Source organism: Danio rerio, chromosome 5 (genome assembly GCF_049306965.1).
Source record: "Danio rerio strain Tuebingen ecotype United States chromosome 5, GRCz12tu, whole genome shotgun sequence".
NCBI lineage: Eukaryota > Metazoa > Chordata > Actinopteri > Cypriniformes > Danionidae > Danio > Danio rerio.
This window is the reverse complement of record NC_133180.1, coordinates 60,281,965-60,300,000: the sequence shown is the minus strand read 5'-3', so window position 1 is coordinate 60,300,000 and position 18,036 is coordinate 60,281,965. Positions and strand designations below refer to the sequence as shown.

The window sequence follows — 18,036 nt, the reverse complement described above, 5'->3', positions numbered from 1 at the left end:
ACTTTTCTCTGCCCGATCTGCCTGGGCCTTCGCCTCACCACCCCTGATGGTGGAGTAGCCAGGGTGTACAAGTCGATTCCCCAGATTGAGAGTGCCACTGCAGGCCCGCATGGTGCCTCTTTCTGCTGCAGTCTGCCTCATCTCCCGTCAGTTTTCTGGCTCTCCAGAGCCAGAGCCCACACAGCCTCGGGCCAGATTGCTTCCACCCTGCACGCTAGGGTCCATGTGCGCATGCTGGCCCAGCTGCATGAGGGTGGTTCCGACCCAGGCTTGTTACAAATGCTATATTGCATCGCCATGAAGCTTGTTCCTTAGCTGTGAATATCAGTCTCTTTAGCTTAAAAAGGATGCATCTTCTTGCTTTCCCAGTGCTTTTATTGCTAAATTGATTGCAACAAGCATCAGGTGCACAAGCTGAGGCTGCTAATTCATTGGCATTTCATTGGCCCATTTACATACTCTCAGACAATTGGCTTTCTGCAAGAAATTCCCATAAGTGGATTGAAGCCACTGTTAAAATTTACCCTCGGGGAACGAGGGGTAATTTAGTAACCAGAGCGATATAACCACATGCTAAATCCCTGACTTGTAACACATCTACTGTTGTGTAGGGTTGTCTATCATACACTTTCCATAAAACTACTCAATTGGGTTCAGGAAAGGCAAGTGTGGAGGGAGAGGCAATTTCATAAACTGCCTATTGCACTTGTTCTCTCACATTGTTTCTTCTAGCCATTCTTAGACACTCTCCTTCCCACCTTCAACAACCTGTTCAACTCTGTACTGTGCTTACAGTTAAAAAATAAATAAAACGTCAATGTTTCAATTAAAATGTCCTTTTAAAAGTTGATTAAAGAGGGCACTGTTCTTAAAAAGTCAAAAGAAAACTGCTGTACTTAAATGTAAGTGTTATTCTAAAGTAGCCCATTTATTAAAACCACGAAATGTTCCTTGGACCTCATAAATATTGGCTATGCATTGCATATCATATTCTTATATAAACTCTTTTTGATGCATTTTGAAATAAATGTTGCATGTATATATGACTTTGTTGTAAATCATTGAAATCTAAAACTTGTATTTTAAATATATGAATTGGATTTGCATATTTAAATTTGAAATTAGATCTGCTCACTGCGCGTTAGTGTAGGCTTTGTGTGTCAGAAAAGTGATTAAACCATACCTGCCAACATTGGGATATAAAAATACAGGATACACACCCAACAACCATTACAAATATAGGAAGGAAATTAGCTTCAAATGATAAAATGCATAAACATTACAAAATTTAGTAAACTCAGTAAATCAATTTAATAATCACATCACTGTTATTAAGTGTTAATTACGTTAATTAAAGGGTTAGAGGTGTTCATTTTTTTTACTAGAATTATTCAGCGATTCCTCCGTGTACCACTAAAAGGAAGCCTGTGTTTGAGAATATTGACAACAGACTGCACAATTAACTAAATGAGGTCAGGCAACTGAGTTCAGCCAATGGGTTTTCATTTTTGAGCAATTAAGAAAAACTACAAGGACCACTGCTACATATGGCTGCCCTCAATGGACCAGTTATAAATGTTACTACTCCTTAACATACGGTAAAGTTATTGTATCCTTTTTTATTATGTCATATTAAAATAACAAATAAGTATGTGTGTTTGTGTACATATAAAATAGATGCTTATTTGGTTTATTTTATCATGTATCCTTTTAAGTTAAGACTTATATCAATCCATCAAATTAAATAACAAAGATGAATATTATCAGACACAAATTATAGAGTACGTTTGCATGGACATCAATAATCATATTTTAATGTGACTAAGACAATACTCTAATTAAGAGTCTACCATGTAAACATCGATTTTTGATTAATCCTATTAAGGTCATAATTGATCTGAACAGAAATTAAATTAAGAAATTTGGAGTATTCCAACTTTAGTCACATAACTGTAGTGCAGTACAGACATGTAAACACTGCAATCAAACTATTACCATCATGTAGGATTTTCACCGCACTTTGTTACAGGATATTCCATACACGCACAGCTGTTTGACACTATTCTCTGCATCTTCCAAGTCAGTGAAGGACTACAGAAACCTGCATTGCGCAATGCAAAGTTTTTTTTTTTTTTACATACGAAGTGAGCTAAACATTTCATGCTCACATCCATTATCTTGTTTGTCATATGGAGCATGCAAGTAATGTTCCTGAATGAAAGTAAAAGTGGCAAACTGCAGTTAATGTCGCCAAATTAAAAATGATCCACTCAAAATTACATGAAACTCAAGGAAATGTGGATAGCATGGTGACGCAAACGATTTATGAGCTATAACATGTAAAACGGGATCATGAAAGAAACATTAAAAAAAACAAATAATGTAAATGCCCTAATTATATTATTGTCTTATTCACATTAAGTTATCACTAATTTGTTTACTGATGTCCATTTAAATATAGTCGTTGCCATTCTCCAAAACTTTGTCACATTTGAAAGGAGCAGAACTAAGGAATAACATAATTTTGAGCTAGGTCTCAAAACAAACATGCAATACTTTCAGTGTTTGTTTTATCCTACTATGGAAGTCAATTCTTTAGTGTTCAACAGAAGAAAGAAGGATTTGGAACTATGTGAGGGTGAATAAATAGTAAGTAAATTTCCTTTTTAGGTGATCTATCATTTTATTGCTTCTTTGCTTAATTAAAGGAATCATTTTATGTTGTTAAAGTCTAGTATTCTCGGCACTGTATCAGCCATCTGCAAAACTTATTTTGTGGATAATGGCATCGGCCTTTGAAACCTCATATTTGTTAATAACATGTAAATTCTGCATCATTATTCCATTCTCATTTGCATTTTTCTTTTTTCAAGTCATCTGGCTGTGTTTGTTAGTTGTGTGGAAATATCAGTAAATGAGTTACCATTAATGAGCAGCCACCATCAGTTAAGCTAAGGGGCCTGTTTTTATCAACACCGGTGGGGCCATAGATATGGGTGTTAATTAACTATTAACTCCTTGCCTTATCAATCAGGGTAATTATCAGTAATTATTGCAGGGCAGAAGGCTGTTTTTTCTTCCAATCGAAGTGGGACACTGGCTTTAATGACCATAGCTTGGGATCTTCCAGAATTTCAACTGTGGCCAAAATATTGAGAGGGTGCTCGCTGCAGAGCCATTTGAGGAGAGGTGAGCTCCAGAGAGGGGGAGCATGAGCTGTCGCTCCTCCTCCTGTAAGCTGTTTTAATGCGTACACCAACCCCACCCCTAACCCTACCCCCAGTGACATCACTCGTAGAAGAAGTGCAAAAAAGGTGGAGCTCAAGCTTAAGCTCCCCCTCTCTGGAGCTCACCTCTCCTCAAATGGCTCTGCAGCGAGCACCACTTGAAAATATTGCCAAAAGCCATCCCCAGAAACAGTGCGCATCAGCTAATAAGAGCGCACATATGGTGACAATGGCGTATGGGCCTTTTTGGATTGTTTTTAGGATTAACTTAACCTTTGTTGTTTGTTCTTCTTTGTTTGTCAATGATGCATCACAATCTTCATTTTTTGTTTTAATCCTATACTTTGGAGTTGTTAATTATAATCCAGGAATTCAATAGGATAAAAGAATTTTGTTGGCCAACCGAAGTTTTATCAAATATGTTCTAGTGCTTGATTTTACTTGGGCGGGCATGTATATTATTGGCTTAGATTACTGGGTATAATATATTATAGTAAATTAGGTGACTTTTTATTTTCATCCTTTTACTTTTTTTTTTTTTTTTTTGTAACGGTCCATCAACCAAACATCTGCAATCGATAAACCGTTGAAAAATAGTCTTTTGTTTGCCTGTTTCCTACTGCTGGTTCTGTGTGAACCAGAACTGTTGATATTCCCACACTGTCTCACATGCTCTGCATACCCACATAGATGAGCCTATCCGGGAGTCAACTTTTTCTTTTGCTTTCTAAAGTTGTCGTTATTCGCTTTCGTTTTGCCTTTTATTTAAGCCTACTTTTGCTCGGAGAGTGAGATAAACATTAAGTAATTAATTTTTTAATCTAAATGAAAAACTTGACTATATACTTGAAGAGAAATTACATCTAAACTGTCTTCAAAACATTTGTACACCATTAGAAATAGTTAATCAACTCATTTACCTTATTTAAAGGTGCAGTGGGTGATCTGCCACAATCCTAAACGGTTGGCATAATATCTTTGAAACAAATTCCCACCCCTGCCGTCCAAAGCTATGCCTCCTGATATCATGAATGTGCACCTTAAAGTTCATGTTATTAGCCAGTTAGAAAACTTTATAGTACTTTATAATAATACAATTCCGAACAATCAAATCCAAAGCAATGAAAGCTTGTCAAAATGTGCAATATTTCATGCATGCAAGGATTGATGGTCTCACTTTTTCATGTGCTTTGTCCTAAAGCGACTACTTTATGCTTAGCATGCAGGCGGCATGCAGGAATTGCACTAATTACTAAGCCATGCTTACATGCTATTTTAGACCGAATATTCAAAGTAGCACAGTAAACCATATAGGGAGCGCGTAACAAGTTGTTGTTATTCAAAAAATGAACCAATGTGAATGTAGAAGCAACTTCACCTCAGTAAAGCAGGCTAGGCGGAATAGCGCGATTTACTTAATAAAAATCTACAATATAGATGCTGTAAAAGGTCCCTTATGAAATTAAAAATAGTCAAATCAATCTTTTGCCAGAAGATTTTATTGGCTGAACAACACTTCTGTGCACATAACCCATTTCTAACAACAAAATCTACATAAGCTTTACATGACTAAAATAGTTTTAAATCAAAACATTACCTCTCTAAAAGAAATATTTCCACCATGGTGTCATCTTTCCTCCAGCATGCAAAAGTAACTCCAATATTGATTCAGGATTTTAAAACTTAGAGCATTTACCGGTCACTCTTTCTCATGTGCCTGTCGTGAATGCAGTGCATGTACGCAGAAATGGATATGTATGAACGGCTGCACAGATGTATAAATCTACATTTGTTGACAGACAGTTTGAGCTACTTATCAGAATTATGGCAATTGTCGGCCTGACAATTTATTTATTCATTTTTTTTTGACAAAATTGTTTTTTTTTTTTTTTTTGCCTTATACCTTAAACATAGTGTAAAAATACATATAAATAGATTTAAATCATTTACTTTAGTCAATACTATTTGAATGTGAAGAGACTTTTAATCAGCACAACAGCAAATGTTTTTGAAGACAATCGCCTACTTTACCTTTAAATAATCTCTTTTTTTATTCTTGTAATTAATATAATTTATAGAGATTGCCTTTTTTACTTTTTATGTTATATATTTCTCATTTGCTGTATATTGTATTAGTTTTATGTAAAGATATTACGTATTTTATACATATAAGTGTCAGCAGCAGATTTTACCAGTGGGTGCACATGGCTTCTGAATAGCACACAGTGGATTTCTTTTTTTTTTTTTTTTTCAACACTCTCTTTTTTTTAGAAGTAGTGGATAAAAGTGGTATAATAAATAAAAAAAATATTTAAATATATATATATATATATATATATATATATATATATATATATATATATATATATATATATATATATATATATATATATTTTTTTTTTTTTTTTTTTTGTTAGTCACATGTGGTTAATCATTTATGTGCTGTGAGTAAAAGGAGTGTTTCCATCCAGCTACCACTGCAAATATATTTGAAACCTGTTGGAAGTACTGTGTTCCATATCCTTTTTGTGAAGAATGATGATACTGTTGACTTGCAAATGGTGAATGTTAGTAAGTTTATTAGAACATAAACCTTTAATGCTCAGCATATTGTTGGCAAAGTAAATAAATAAATCAATAAAATAAAGAAGATAAGAATATCATATTTCTTTTTCAGGCACCAGTCCACAAGACAGCCCTAGAAACTTCTCCCCTAGTGCTTCAGCACATTTTTCCTTCACACGCAGGTAAGCACACTAACACAAACATTAATGAAATCTATATTATAAACCATTTTGAGGGATGTCAACAATAGCAATGGTCCTAATGTATTTTGCTGTTTTACATTTTTAATTTCCATAGCTCCTGAGAACCAAAAAAGAGCAACATATTGATAAATCATGTTATGACAGATGTTTTAACATTAATATATTATTAAATTTCATCTTGTTACAGTTTTAAAATGGTATGATAACAAGCAGGACATGTTCATTGGTCAATGAGAGTAACACATTGAAATGGTCTATAGCACATATCTGAAGAGAAGTTTTCTATATCACAGAGCAACTATTTTTACCCAAGTAGCCAAAACTATTCTATGGACAAGATTATAGATCGTGTTTTGAGTTTGGCTCATTTTACTTGGTAAGCACCCACAATACCCTTCAGTGGTATTGTGATATGAGAACCAGGCAATGAAAAGGATGAGATAACCAGACTGCATGGAAACTTCAAAATCTTAGAAATAAAAAGCAGCTGTATTATTAGAATTGTGGTCCAGATCTGTCTGGAAGATCAGCATATCAGTTCAGTGATACAGTAAAATATATTCTTTGATGAGAGAAGTGTGTGCCTGATGAAAGCTTTGGTTTCTGCTTTTGAAAACCTCACGAGCTGACAGGCTTTCTACAGTTTTAGATGAGAACAAATTTAAAACCATGGTTCGAAAGTTCAGATTTTAACCTGTCACATCAAACTGTGTTCGAGCAGACAGGCCTGAATGAGAGAGAAAAAAAAAATAGGTCTTTTATTTTAAAATTATAATAAATTTTTTTTTGCCTTTGTTTTTTTTATTTATTTGTTTATTTATTTTATTTATACATATGTATTTACGCTTTTTCTTATCATTTTTGATCACCAAGTCATGGACTAAGAGCAGACAGGTAAATGAAAGTTTATTAAGAGAATCTCATGATACCTGACAGAAATGTGTTCAGATCTTTTTTCACTCATTTAAAAATAAAAATGTTCCGTAATCTAGTCCGTGCAGCTTTAGATAGGACTTTATTTTTATTCATTTATTTATAGTATTATTATTAAATAAAGAAAATAAACTGTCATAAAGTGTAAAAAAACACATTAAATTAATTTTGAAAGTAATGATAATACAATATTTTTTTTAACTAATTTAAAAACAAGTTGTTTGATAATCTGGTCTGTGCAGCTTTTAGTAGGACTTTTTTTTTTTTAATATTTGTAACCAAAGAAAAAAAAACATAAGTAACTATCATAAGGAATAAAAAAAAAAACACAAAAAAAATGTATATAGTAATGGTAGTCAAATAAGTTTCACCTTATTAAAACACACAAACACACTAAAGCTTTTTGAGACTGTGTGGAATGAAAAAACTGCCACAATGAAAAAAGACTAAATATTTTTTTCCATATGATTTGTAAATGAACAGAGTTTATCATTCTTGCGATTGTTGTTGTGAGATGAGACCTGGACGTAAGATTCATGAGATTCACTCTGTTATACTTGTACATATTTCTCAGAATTCAACCATAGTGCATCGCAACCTCACTTGACATGATATTGACATCAAGTGTCTGCACAACCATTTTTGGGCATTTTCTGTATGTATTCGGCACATGCAACTCTCCTCCCTGTGTTTGTGGCATTTGTCTTCCTGTGATTATCATTAGATCATTCAGTCAGCCAGAAGAAATGGCTCACAGCGCACTGCTCCAAAAGATAGCAGCCCCAGCTCATGGGTTACACTGCCACTGTCTTTCATCTGCTCTACTCTGAAAATGAATGACAAACTCAGCATTTTCTTTTTATCTAGTGTACCACTTGCTTCTCATGTATTTGAGCCAATGGAATGCAATCTAGTATATACAGTTTGCAGATGATGATTCTAAACAGTGGCAATAACTATTTAAAGGTATATGGACTAAGAGTTTTCTGCGTTTGTAGAACTGATGGGCGACGCTGGTCCTTGGCATCTCTTCCCTCTTCTGGCTATGGAACAAACACACCCAGCTCTACAGTCTCTGTAAGTACTCCATGTTTTTCATACTGTATTGGTTAAGTGTGCATACACGTTTCCACCATAAGAAAATCTAGAAGACCAACCTGCAAGCAAAAGCAAACATATAAAGAATAAAAAGTTGGTATCAAGCCAATAAATCACTCTTAGTATGAATGCACCCCTAAAGCCCAGGCATACTTTTTTGTTCTCTATGGGCTCTATTTGACGGTCCATGCGCAGAGCGCAAAACGCAAGGCACAAACGCTTTCAGGCCGTGTCAGAACGCATTTTTGCTAATTTAAGGACGGGAAAACCCGCTTTGCGCCATGGTGCATGGTCTAAAAGGGTTGAGTTTATTTTCTTAATGAGTTATAGGTGTGTTTTGAGAATAAACCAATTAGAGTTTCATCTCCCATTACCTTTAAAAGCCAGCTGCGTTGTGCGCCATAAGCGCATTTTGACGTAAAGTAAGTTCACTTTCGCTTTTGCTCTCGTGGATAGGGAAACCTTATAGCACAAACATCAATTAGCCTATAAATATTTAATTTTGTTTGTTAAGCGCAAAGATTTATTTCAAAACTATTTCTAAATTCAGTTCTAATTTCCAGCAAACGAATAAATAAACAATAATAACAAAGTGTGGTCAAAATACTGAGTTATTTCCAAATACACCTGCCATGCCCCATATGGTCTAAAACCTGACAGGTGGACAAATCTAAGCTTGTTTTTAATAAAACAAATATAAATATGGATATAATAAATACTGCTGCTAATAATAATAACATTATACAAAAGCAAATTGAATGAACTAATAAAAGCCTACCGAGATGAAGAAAGTATGAAGGCAGTGGTTTTTAAATTCATGTAGGCTAGAAATTTATAATATGTTATTAAAATATGTTTTGTAATATTTTAATCATTTATATTTATATCATATATATATATATATATCCTTATTATATATATCCTTAACATATCATATCTTTTTTATATGTAAAGATATTTGCGTAATGGCACTTTGCGCCAGACAACAGACCGACTTTGTTCTGGTCTAGAGAACAGACTATTTACAGTTTCTCAAAATAGCAACGTGCCAAAACACCCCTTCTTTTTTAAACCAGAACACCTATGGGCGCACATATGAGTGCAAATTCCTTTGCTATTTAAACAGCGTGGCGCAACACCTCAAAATGACCCTTGCGCAGAGCTTAAAGTAGCAAAAGACTATTGCGCCGCGCCTTGCGCCACATTGCACCAGGTGTATGATAGGGCCCTATTAGTTAAGGGCAAAATGATTGGCTAGTTACCCTAAATAACCTAGTTAAGCCTTTAAATTAGCCCCCTATCTTCCACGAGTGGTATCAAACATTTGAGTTTCTTTCTTTTGATTAGTTAAAGTGTAACCTATGACTTCCATAGTAGGAGAAACACATATTATGAAAGTCAATGGTTACAGGTGGTTACAACAATTTTGCTCAAAATATACTCTTTAGTGTTTAACAAGAAAGAAATTCATAAAAAATTTGACAATACCAAAGGGTCAGTGAAAAATTAAAGAATTTATATTTTTGGATAAACTTTTGAAGGATCTTTTTAATCTTGCAATATAATACAAAATATAGAGGAAGAACTGTGACGCCAATCGGCTGTTAGCATAAACTGGTTCCCTCGCTAAAAGCCCTATAGTATTTTTAGTTTAAGCTTTTCGAAGATTGCTAACAATAAGCACTATGTTCAAACTCAGTTTATTACACTTACATGTTTTATTCAACTGGAATAAACCTCACAGGATAATCTAACTTTTATCATTTTTGGATCCTAAATGCTAACGCAAGAACTGAAAAGCTAATATTGGGCTATGAACGGACTACACTGACTTCAGGTCGCTCGCTTGTTACCCCCCTCCCCTTTCAACACATTTGTTTCAGCACATTTCTAAATATAATAGTTTTAATAACTCTTTTCTAATAACTGATTTCTTTTATCTTTGCCATGATGACAGTAAAAAAATACTTTGCTAGATATTTTTAGACACTAATTGGGTTAACTAGGCAGGTTAGGGTAATTGGACAAGTTATTGTATAACGATGGTTTGTTCTGCTTAAAGAGGCTTATATTTTTAACCTTAAAATGGTTTTAAAAAATTAAAACAACTTCTATTCTAGCTGAAATAAATCAAACAAGACTTTATCCAGAAGAAAAAGATTGTCAGACATACTGGGAAAATGTCCTTGCTCTGTTAAACATTGTTTGGGAAATATTTAAAAATATTATAATATTTTTATAATTATTATATTCTAATAATTCTGACTTCAACTGTACGTAAAAACACATTTGTATATAGACCTACTTGACTTTTTGGACAGTTTTCCCGTTGGAAATATATTTGATTTTGCATTATATTTGTTGTAATAGTTTTGTATAAATAAACATGTATAAATGTGCCTTCATATTATTATCATAAGGCCTTTAAAAAAGAGCACAGCCCACTTACCTTAGTGAAAACCCTACAGCTGTCAATTACAAATCCCATATTCTTTTTCATAGATAACAGAAAGAATTGAGGCTTGTCTAATTGACAGGTCTATCAAATGCCTGCAAGTCTCATTGTGGATAAAGAACAACATTCAATATTCTTTTTTGTCAAGTACAGTGAAAAGCGACAAAAAAAATCATTAGATTTATTTATATTTGAAATGCCCACGTTAAAATATCAGTAAATATGTTCATACTTTTATAAATGTAATACATTTGCATTGCTGAGATCAGTCTCCTACATTGCCCATAGTCAAATTTAGCTGCTTGCTAGCAACCATGATTTAAAAAATCAAGAGTGGGTGTAACTGATGTTTTGTATGTTGTGGAATAAAATGTGAAAGTATCTTGAGTGTTTTGTAGCCACGAACCTTATTTAAATGATTTAACCAAAATCCTATTCAAAAAATCCATTGACTTTGGGAAGAGGGAACCGGAACTGCTAAAATGCTAAGTCGCATTCAGATTTTTGTGTACAAATTGACGTCATAGTTCCTCCACTCTTTTATGTTGTTTTATGGTGTCATAGACAAAATTAGTTGGTTATTAGACATATACGATTAAAACTAGAATTTTTTAATGTAAAAATATATATTTTTTTGTAAATTACTAAAGAATTACAAATCTTAGGAGAGCTAATAAATTCCGCCTTTAATTTATAAAGTAAAACGCAGTTCCTAGAGAAATAAAAATATTAAATGAGAAAACAGTAGATGAGGCTATTTTTTTCTACTACAAGTTAATTGGATGTGTGAAAGTAGGTATTTCGTTTGGGGAAAGGGGTTCGGAAGAGTTTTTACAACAGACTCCTCCTCCTCCTCCTCCTCACGTTTTCGGTTTGTGGTCAAAACTGACAGTTGGAGGGGTGTGGTTAATCAAGTGTTACATAATTAAATACCTCAGAGAGACGTAATCTGAGAATTAAACTAAAACAAACAGGAAGTGCATTTTCAGATTTAAATTTTAGCTTACAAGTGCACACGATTGTTTTTTTTTTCTTCTTCTTCTTTTCTTAATGACATAAACAGATGAATTTTTCACAAAAAAACTAGCAATGTAGGCTAACAAAAGCATTTGGTTAGTTTAGATTTCATTTGTACTTTAAGGCCCCCAGTCGAGAACATTATAAAGCAGTGTTTTTCAACCTGTGGTCCAGTGGACTAGACGGTAAAGCTTGGGGTTTCCATCTATTTTTTTTTTTTTTTTTAAATAACATTAATAATGTTTGTAATCAATTCTTGGCATAATAATATGTATAATTTAATGATCTATTGGTTTAAAACATGTTGTCAACAAGTCTAGTGCTCAAAATTCTCTGCCAGTTTTAAATGCTTGTCTGATCTAGAAACCTGCACTCACAGAACCTGGTGCAACCGAGAAAAGATTTGATAGTTGAATGCTAGTGGAGGCATTAAGATACTCGTTTTTGTGCTGGTTGTGGGTGCTTCAAATTATCCACAGAACTCCCACACACAAAATGGGAGAATGTATGCATGTAAAAATAAATTTAAAAAAGGCAAATAAATTGGTATGTATCTAACCTACAGTAGCAACAAGAATACGTTATTAAGGTCCTTTCACTTGAAAAGGTGATGGAATAATTTTGTACGCATTTCAAGCGTTATGATTTCTGGTCAGATTCTATCAAAATCTGTCTAACTGTTAAATCACTGGTAGGTTGACAATCATTCGCATATTCAAGTCAGTGATCAACCTGCCACAAGTAGCTGGTTCAGCAGAAACAAATGTTTTGTTGTTTAAGACATGAGTTAAAAGAAGGTTGGGAACCACTGATGTAATGCATAAGTAAAGAATGTACATCAACTGTAGGTGGTTATTCTAACAGAATAGAGTGTGACAGGCTTGTCTAGCTGTTGTATAAAACTGAAAGGCTTTAGACTTAGGAACACAAATAAGGTCACTTTGTACAAAGCTGCTGTTAGATCTCAAATTACTGTATATCTAAAGCTGTATACAGTTTGTTGTATATGATAAGCACCACCAAGATTAATTGTTTTGTTTTTTTTTGTATGCTGTAAGCTTCATTGCTGTATACTGTATGTTTGAACTGTCCCTGTGCACTATATGCACACAGCTGAACTGATTCTTGGCTGATACTGTTTGCCACAGGCAACAGATGCTGCCATGACTATCCCCCAGTCTGATTTCGGGCAGTGCCAAATTTGTTTGCTGGTAAATATGTTCCTGAATCTATGCCAGACTGCCGACCCACTCACTCACTCTGGTTGTTGTTGTTGTGTTTAGTGCCACAGTTGCTGCAGCTGACCATCCTTACAGGAAATGGCAAATGGTCTAATGCTGGCACAACAGCCATCCAATGTTCAGTATAGAGAACCGTTTTGGTGTTCACACTGAAAGCAAAAAAAACTATGCAAAGAGATTTAGAGTTGATATTGATTGATTGAGTGATTAAAATATTCTTTATTCAATAATGTATTCAATTAATTAAAATTTAATTAATTAAAATTATTTTAAGAAAAATAAAATAATAGTTTAAAGTTCTTTTTAAAACAATTGAGAACTCAAAGTTAAATTCACTCATAAAGAACCATAGTTTTAGGTCAATTACGATTAACAAGATTTTCGACTTGTGTTGACTATAGATGGAGCTTCTCGGTATAGTTTAAAAAGAACATCAGAAAGTTAATTTTGGATTAAAATGAATTAACTACTTCGTATCTCGACCTAAATGCATATTGACAGCGTTTTTTTTTCTGCCCTACACCATTGTAGGATCACATCATCTTTAAGAAGCAGGAAAACAATAAACCTCCATTGCTGCATTTTAATTTTAATCCATCATCCGCATTATCATCACGTGATGTGTAATTAAACACATCAATAGTCATTGTTCTCGTGTTTTCATTCCATTTCATTTCTCTTCTTTTCTTTTCTTTTTCAATGTATTTTCGTTTCATTTCCAGTCGTCCTGTTCATCACAGGAGAAGCTCCATCAGCTGCCTTTCCAGCCCACACCAGATGAGCTGCACTTCCTGTCCAAGCATTTCTACACAGAGAGCATTTCTGGAGATGACCACAGAAGAGTCACTCCTATGCGGCCACGGTCTCGCAGTCTCAGGTACAGAAAACAGTGTGCTTTTTTTCTGATCTGTTAACTTCCTACATCTAATTTTTCATACAAACTGCTCAGTAAATATGCAACTCAAAGGATATTTAATGCAAATTCAATTCTAATGCTAATTGAAAAGCTAATGCATATGCTTGTTTATTTTTTGTAATTTTACCATCTTTCCAATGAAAAGAAATGACATTAAACATACATATTTTTGGTAGTGACGTTGTGTGCCGAGGTTTCGAAGCATGTTCCAAAAAAAACATACATTTCACAATGAAGCAGTGTACCGGAGCTTGATTTGTTTTGCCATCATCACTTGATCAGTGATGTCCGAAGCTTAATTTTCGCCTATACCCACATGACAGCTTGGAATTCTGATTCAAAAGTTTAAACACCCTCATGGGTTAGTAAAGTGTATAGTGAGAGATTAGGCGTCGATTACATATATTTCTACTTTTTTAAAGCCCTCCACCGGTCCCACACACCAGTAATTAAACTAAAAATTTCAATTGTAATTTATAGTAAGAAGGTTTTGAACCATACTAAAGTATATAAGCGTATTTTTTTACAACTATCTTTGAAGAAGATAGAGGCTATTACATGAGGCTATTATAATCGTCCTAAATATTTTTCTAATCACTTTTTTTTCCAGTGGAACAATTCACTAATTGACTAATTCACTAATAACATAATCATATAAAAGAGCATCATTTATATTAAGCATTCAAAATCTGCACTATTGTAGTTGGGGTATTCATGACAATGACAGCTTTATGAAAAGTTACACTAACCGGCCACTTTGTCCAATTACTTGCTCAATGCATTTAGGCATGTAGACATGGTCAAGATGATCTGCTGCAGTTTAAATCGAGCATCAGAATGGGTAAGAAAGGTAATTTAAGTGACTTTAAACGTGGCATGGTTGTTGATGTCAGACAGGCTGGTCTGAGTAATTTAGCAGTTGCTGATCTACTGTGATTTTCACACACAACCATCTTTAGGATGTACAGAGAATGGTTCGAAAAAGAGAAAAAATCCAGTGAGTGGCAGTTCTGTGGGCACAAATGCCTTGTTGATGCCAGGGGTGAGGAGAATGACCAAACTAATAGAAAGGCAACAGTAACTCAAATAACCACTCGTTACAACCGGAATATGCAGAAGAACATCTCTGAATGCACAACACGTCCAACCTTGAGGCAGATGGGCTACAATAGCAGAAGACCACACCGGGTGCAATCCTGTCAGCTTAGAACAAGAAACTGAGGCTGCAATTCGCACAGGCTCACCAAAATGGGACAATAGAATATTGAAAAAAATCTTGCCTGGTCTGATGAGTCTTGATTTCTGCTGTGACATTTGGATGGTAGGGTCAGAATTGGTATCAACAACATAAAAACATGGATCCATCCATTAATGGTTCAGGCTGGTGATGTAATGGTGGATATTTTTTTGGCACTCTTTGGGCCCACTAGTACCAATTGAGAATTGTGTCAACGCCACAGCCTACCTGAGTATTGTTTCTGACCATGTCCATCCCTTTATGACCACAGTGCACCCGTCTTCTAAAAGCTACTTCCAGCAGGATAACGAACCATGTCATTGCCATGCCAAGTGTGAATCATCTCAGACTGGTTTCTTGAACATGACAATGAGTTCACTGTACTCAAATGGCCTCCACAGTCACCAGATCCTCAATCCAATAGAGCACTTTTGGGATGTGATGGAACTGAACATTAGCATCATGGATATGCAGCCGACAAATCTGTTGCAACAGCGTGATTATATCATGTAAATATATACCAAAATCTCTGAGGAATATTTCCAGTACCTTGTTGAATCTATGCCATGAAAGATTAAGGCAGGGGGTACCTAATAAAGTGGCCAGTGAGTGTATGTTGCTTTTGTAATGTCAAGTTCTCAAACCGTAGTAGCATTTAAAATACCAACTGAGCAACTCAAAAGTCACTGTAAACATGTATAAAATCCCGTTTTTGTTTATAACATGTCATGTCATGATTCTAAAGTTTACATGACAAACTTACGAACACTCCTTCATGTAAATCGTTACCTTATTTTAACTTGAAAGTATACTGAAAATGTATTTTTTTTAAATGTCATTGACAGTCCTGGAAGATCCCCATCATGCTGTGACCATGAGATTATCATGATGAACCATGTGTACAAAGAAAGATTTCCCAAGGTGAGTGTTCACCAATCCTCCTCGGTGTCAAGTGATTGCATATTTAAAGGGGAATTCATTGTGGGTTTGTTTTTTCCACCCTTCAGGCCACAGCTCAGATGGAGGAGCGCATCAAGGAGATCATTCAAAGCAACTCCCCTGAGAACGTCTTGCCTCTGGCTGATGGTGTCCTCAGCTTCGCACACCATCAGATCATTGAACTGGCCAGAGACTGCCTGGAAAAGTCCCGCCTTGGCCTCATTACCTCACGTTACTTTTGTGAGCTCACAGATAAACTGGAAAGGCTCTTTCATGAGGTAAATGATACCTCCAGGGACGGCGCTTTCTTGATTCTTTTGAGCTGAAACTAGCTTTCTGTTTTTAAAACACGTTTCCCCATGTGTATACTTTTATCTCAAGTCTCTGATCATTGGTTTTATTGATGCATGCGTTTAGATGGCCACTTCTGATGTGTTCTGTCATTGTAATGCAGTCGACTGAGCGATCGGAGAGTGCAGAGGTGACCTTCATTAAGGAGCTAGTGAAGAAGATTCTCATTGTCATCGCCAGGCCTGCGCGACTGCTTGAATGTTTGGTAGGTTGTGTTTTTGCTTCTGTCCGTTGTCAGATCAGTATGACAAAATGAGACCTAATGGACATTTTTGTACATTTCATTTTATATATTAGCATTGGGACAGTTTGGTTAGGTTTGTATGATGGTTATGTCGTCACTGTTTTCATTTTGATTCAGTTTACATTGAAATAAAAGGGTCTCCTAACCAAGGTTATTATAGTTAATGAAAAAGAACAAAAAAACGGAACCGGAGTCACGTTCTTGGCAGGGTCATTGAACCCTGTATAAATTATGAATAAGGTCAAAGATTACTGGCTTTGAATGTGGTTTTTTTAATTCTTTATTCAAACACTTTATAAAAAAGAAACCTTTTTTTCAATTGGTTGTTGTTTTTGTACAGAGATAAAATTAGCTTGATTTTGTGGTAGAATTTCAGAAACCTCTGAAAAACTTTTGATATCTAGATTAGCACACTAGGTTAGCACAATTGTTCTCACATCCAAGACATTTCATAACAGAAAAAGCTCTAAAATAGTGTATATGCACAGCTAGTGTTTTTCCTCTGACAATAAACTTCCGGTGAACAGTTAATGTAACAATGAGTGGGATTCATTGAAAAATAATAAACTGTATGAAATACAACCTGAAATCTCATACAGAATTTTAAGACACTAAGTAATTTGTCATATTGCACATACAAGAATATGTTTTTATGCTCAAAGGCAAAAAACTCCTTTCAATGTTTATACTGCACAATTCCTCTCACAGTGAAACACATTTTAATTGACTGTTCTACTTTTAATGTTTTCAGAAGACTTAATTAAGCAAAGTGACACCTGGAAAATTATTTAATTTATGTATTCGTTTATTTGATTTTTTATTGTATATTTATTATTGAAATGTTTTTGCCATGAAAATAGCCTTGGTTGCTGACATGACATTAAATAAAAAAAATACATTACATTATTGTTCGATTTCAAACTGTTCCTTTCACAGCATTGGTGTTGTAATGTGATTAGAAATTTAATCAGTTAAATAGACAAGCATTAATTTAACTCCATTGAAATTACTGAAGTAAGATAAATTTTGATATTTTAAAAACACGCGTGGAAAAAATAAATAAATGCAGCGCTTATTGTACATTCTGAGGCCCACTTTATATCATATATCAATTAGGCAGTGACTATTTTGAAAAAAAAACAGACTTTAAATGTGTCAATTTTACAACAGCATGCAATTCACCATAAGTGCTTTAACTGGGTTACTGAGAATGAAAAGTCCCTCTGCATATAACACAGTGAGCAATTGGCTGCTTATCAAGCTGCCATTCTTTAAACAAAGTAACATTTAAGGATTACAATTCTGAAAATTTATGAAAAACTTTTTCTAAACCGATGCATAAGCGTTAAATTATACAAGAAATGAAAATCTATGGTGCAGCCTAGTTTGAGTCTTGCATTAACAGTGTGCTTTTCCTCTTGTAGGAGTTTGACCCAGAAGAGTTCTATCATCTCCTGGAGGCTGCAGAGGGTCATGCCAAAGAGGGCCAAGGCATCAAGACAGACATCCCACGATACATTATCAGCCAACTTGGCCTGACAAGGGACCCACTTGAGGGTAAGAGGACCTTCATAAATGGTTTTTCATAGTCTTTTCCAATGGTCTCTAGC

The 18,036-nt window shown here is 34.7% G+C and overlaps 1 protein-coding gene across 28 annotated transcripts in view; it reads left to right on the top strand.

Annotated features, from left to right (window-relative positions):
• The window catches only part of mast4 (microtubule associated serine/threonine kinase family member 4), a 175,906-nt gene that overhangs the window by 128,397 nt on the left and 29,473 nt on the right, over positions 1-18,036 (top strand). For 16 of the 28 annotated variants that reach the window (XR_012406374.1, XM_001922561.8, XM_009301827.5 and 13 more), the window contains 7 exons: positions 5,905-5,974; positions 7,927-8,005; positions 13,462-13,616; positions 15,738-15,813; positions 15,900-16,109; positions 16,286-16,387; positions 17,851-17,983. Coding sequence is in view for 27 of the 28 variants with exons in the window: in XM_001922561.8 (XP_001922596.4) it covers positions 5,905-5,974; positions 7,927-8,005; positions 13,462-13,616; positions 15,738-15,813; positions 15,900-16,109; positions 16,286-16,387; positions 17,851-17,983 (825 nt within the window). In the remaining variant the exon portion in view is untranslated. The remainder of the gene's footprint in view (positions 1-5,904; positions 5,975-7,926; positions 8,006-13,461; positions 13,617-15,737; positions 15,814-15,899; positions 16,110-16,285; positions 16,388-17,850; positions 17,984-18,036) is intronic. The other 12 variants (XM_073951462.1, XM_009301828.5, XM_073951461.1 and 9 more) reach the window with 1 other exon arrangement.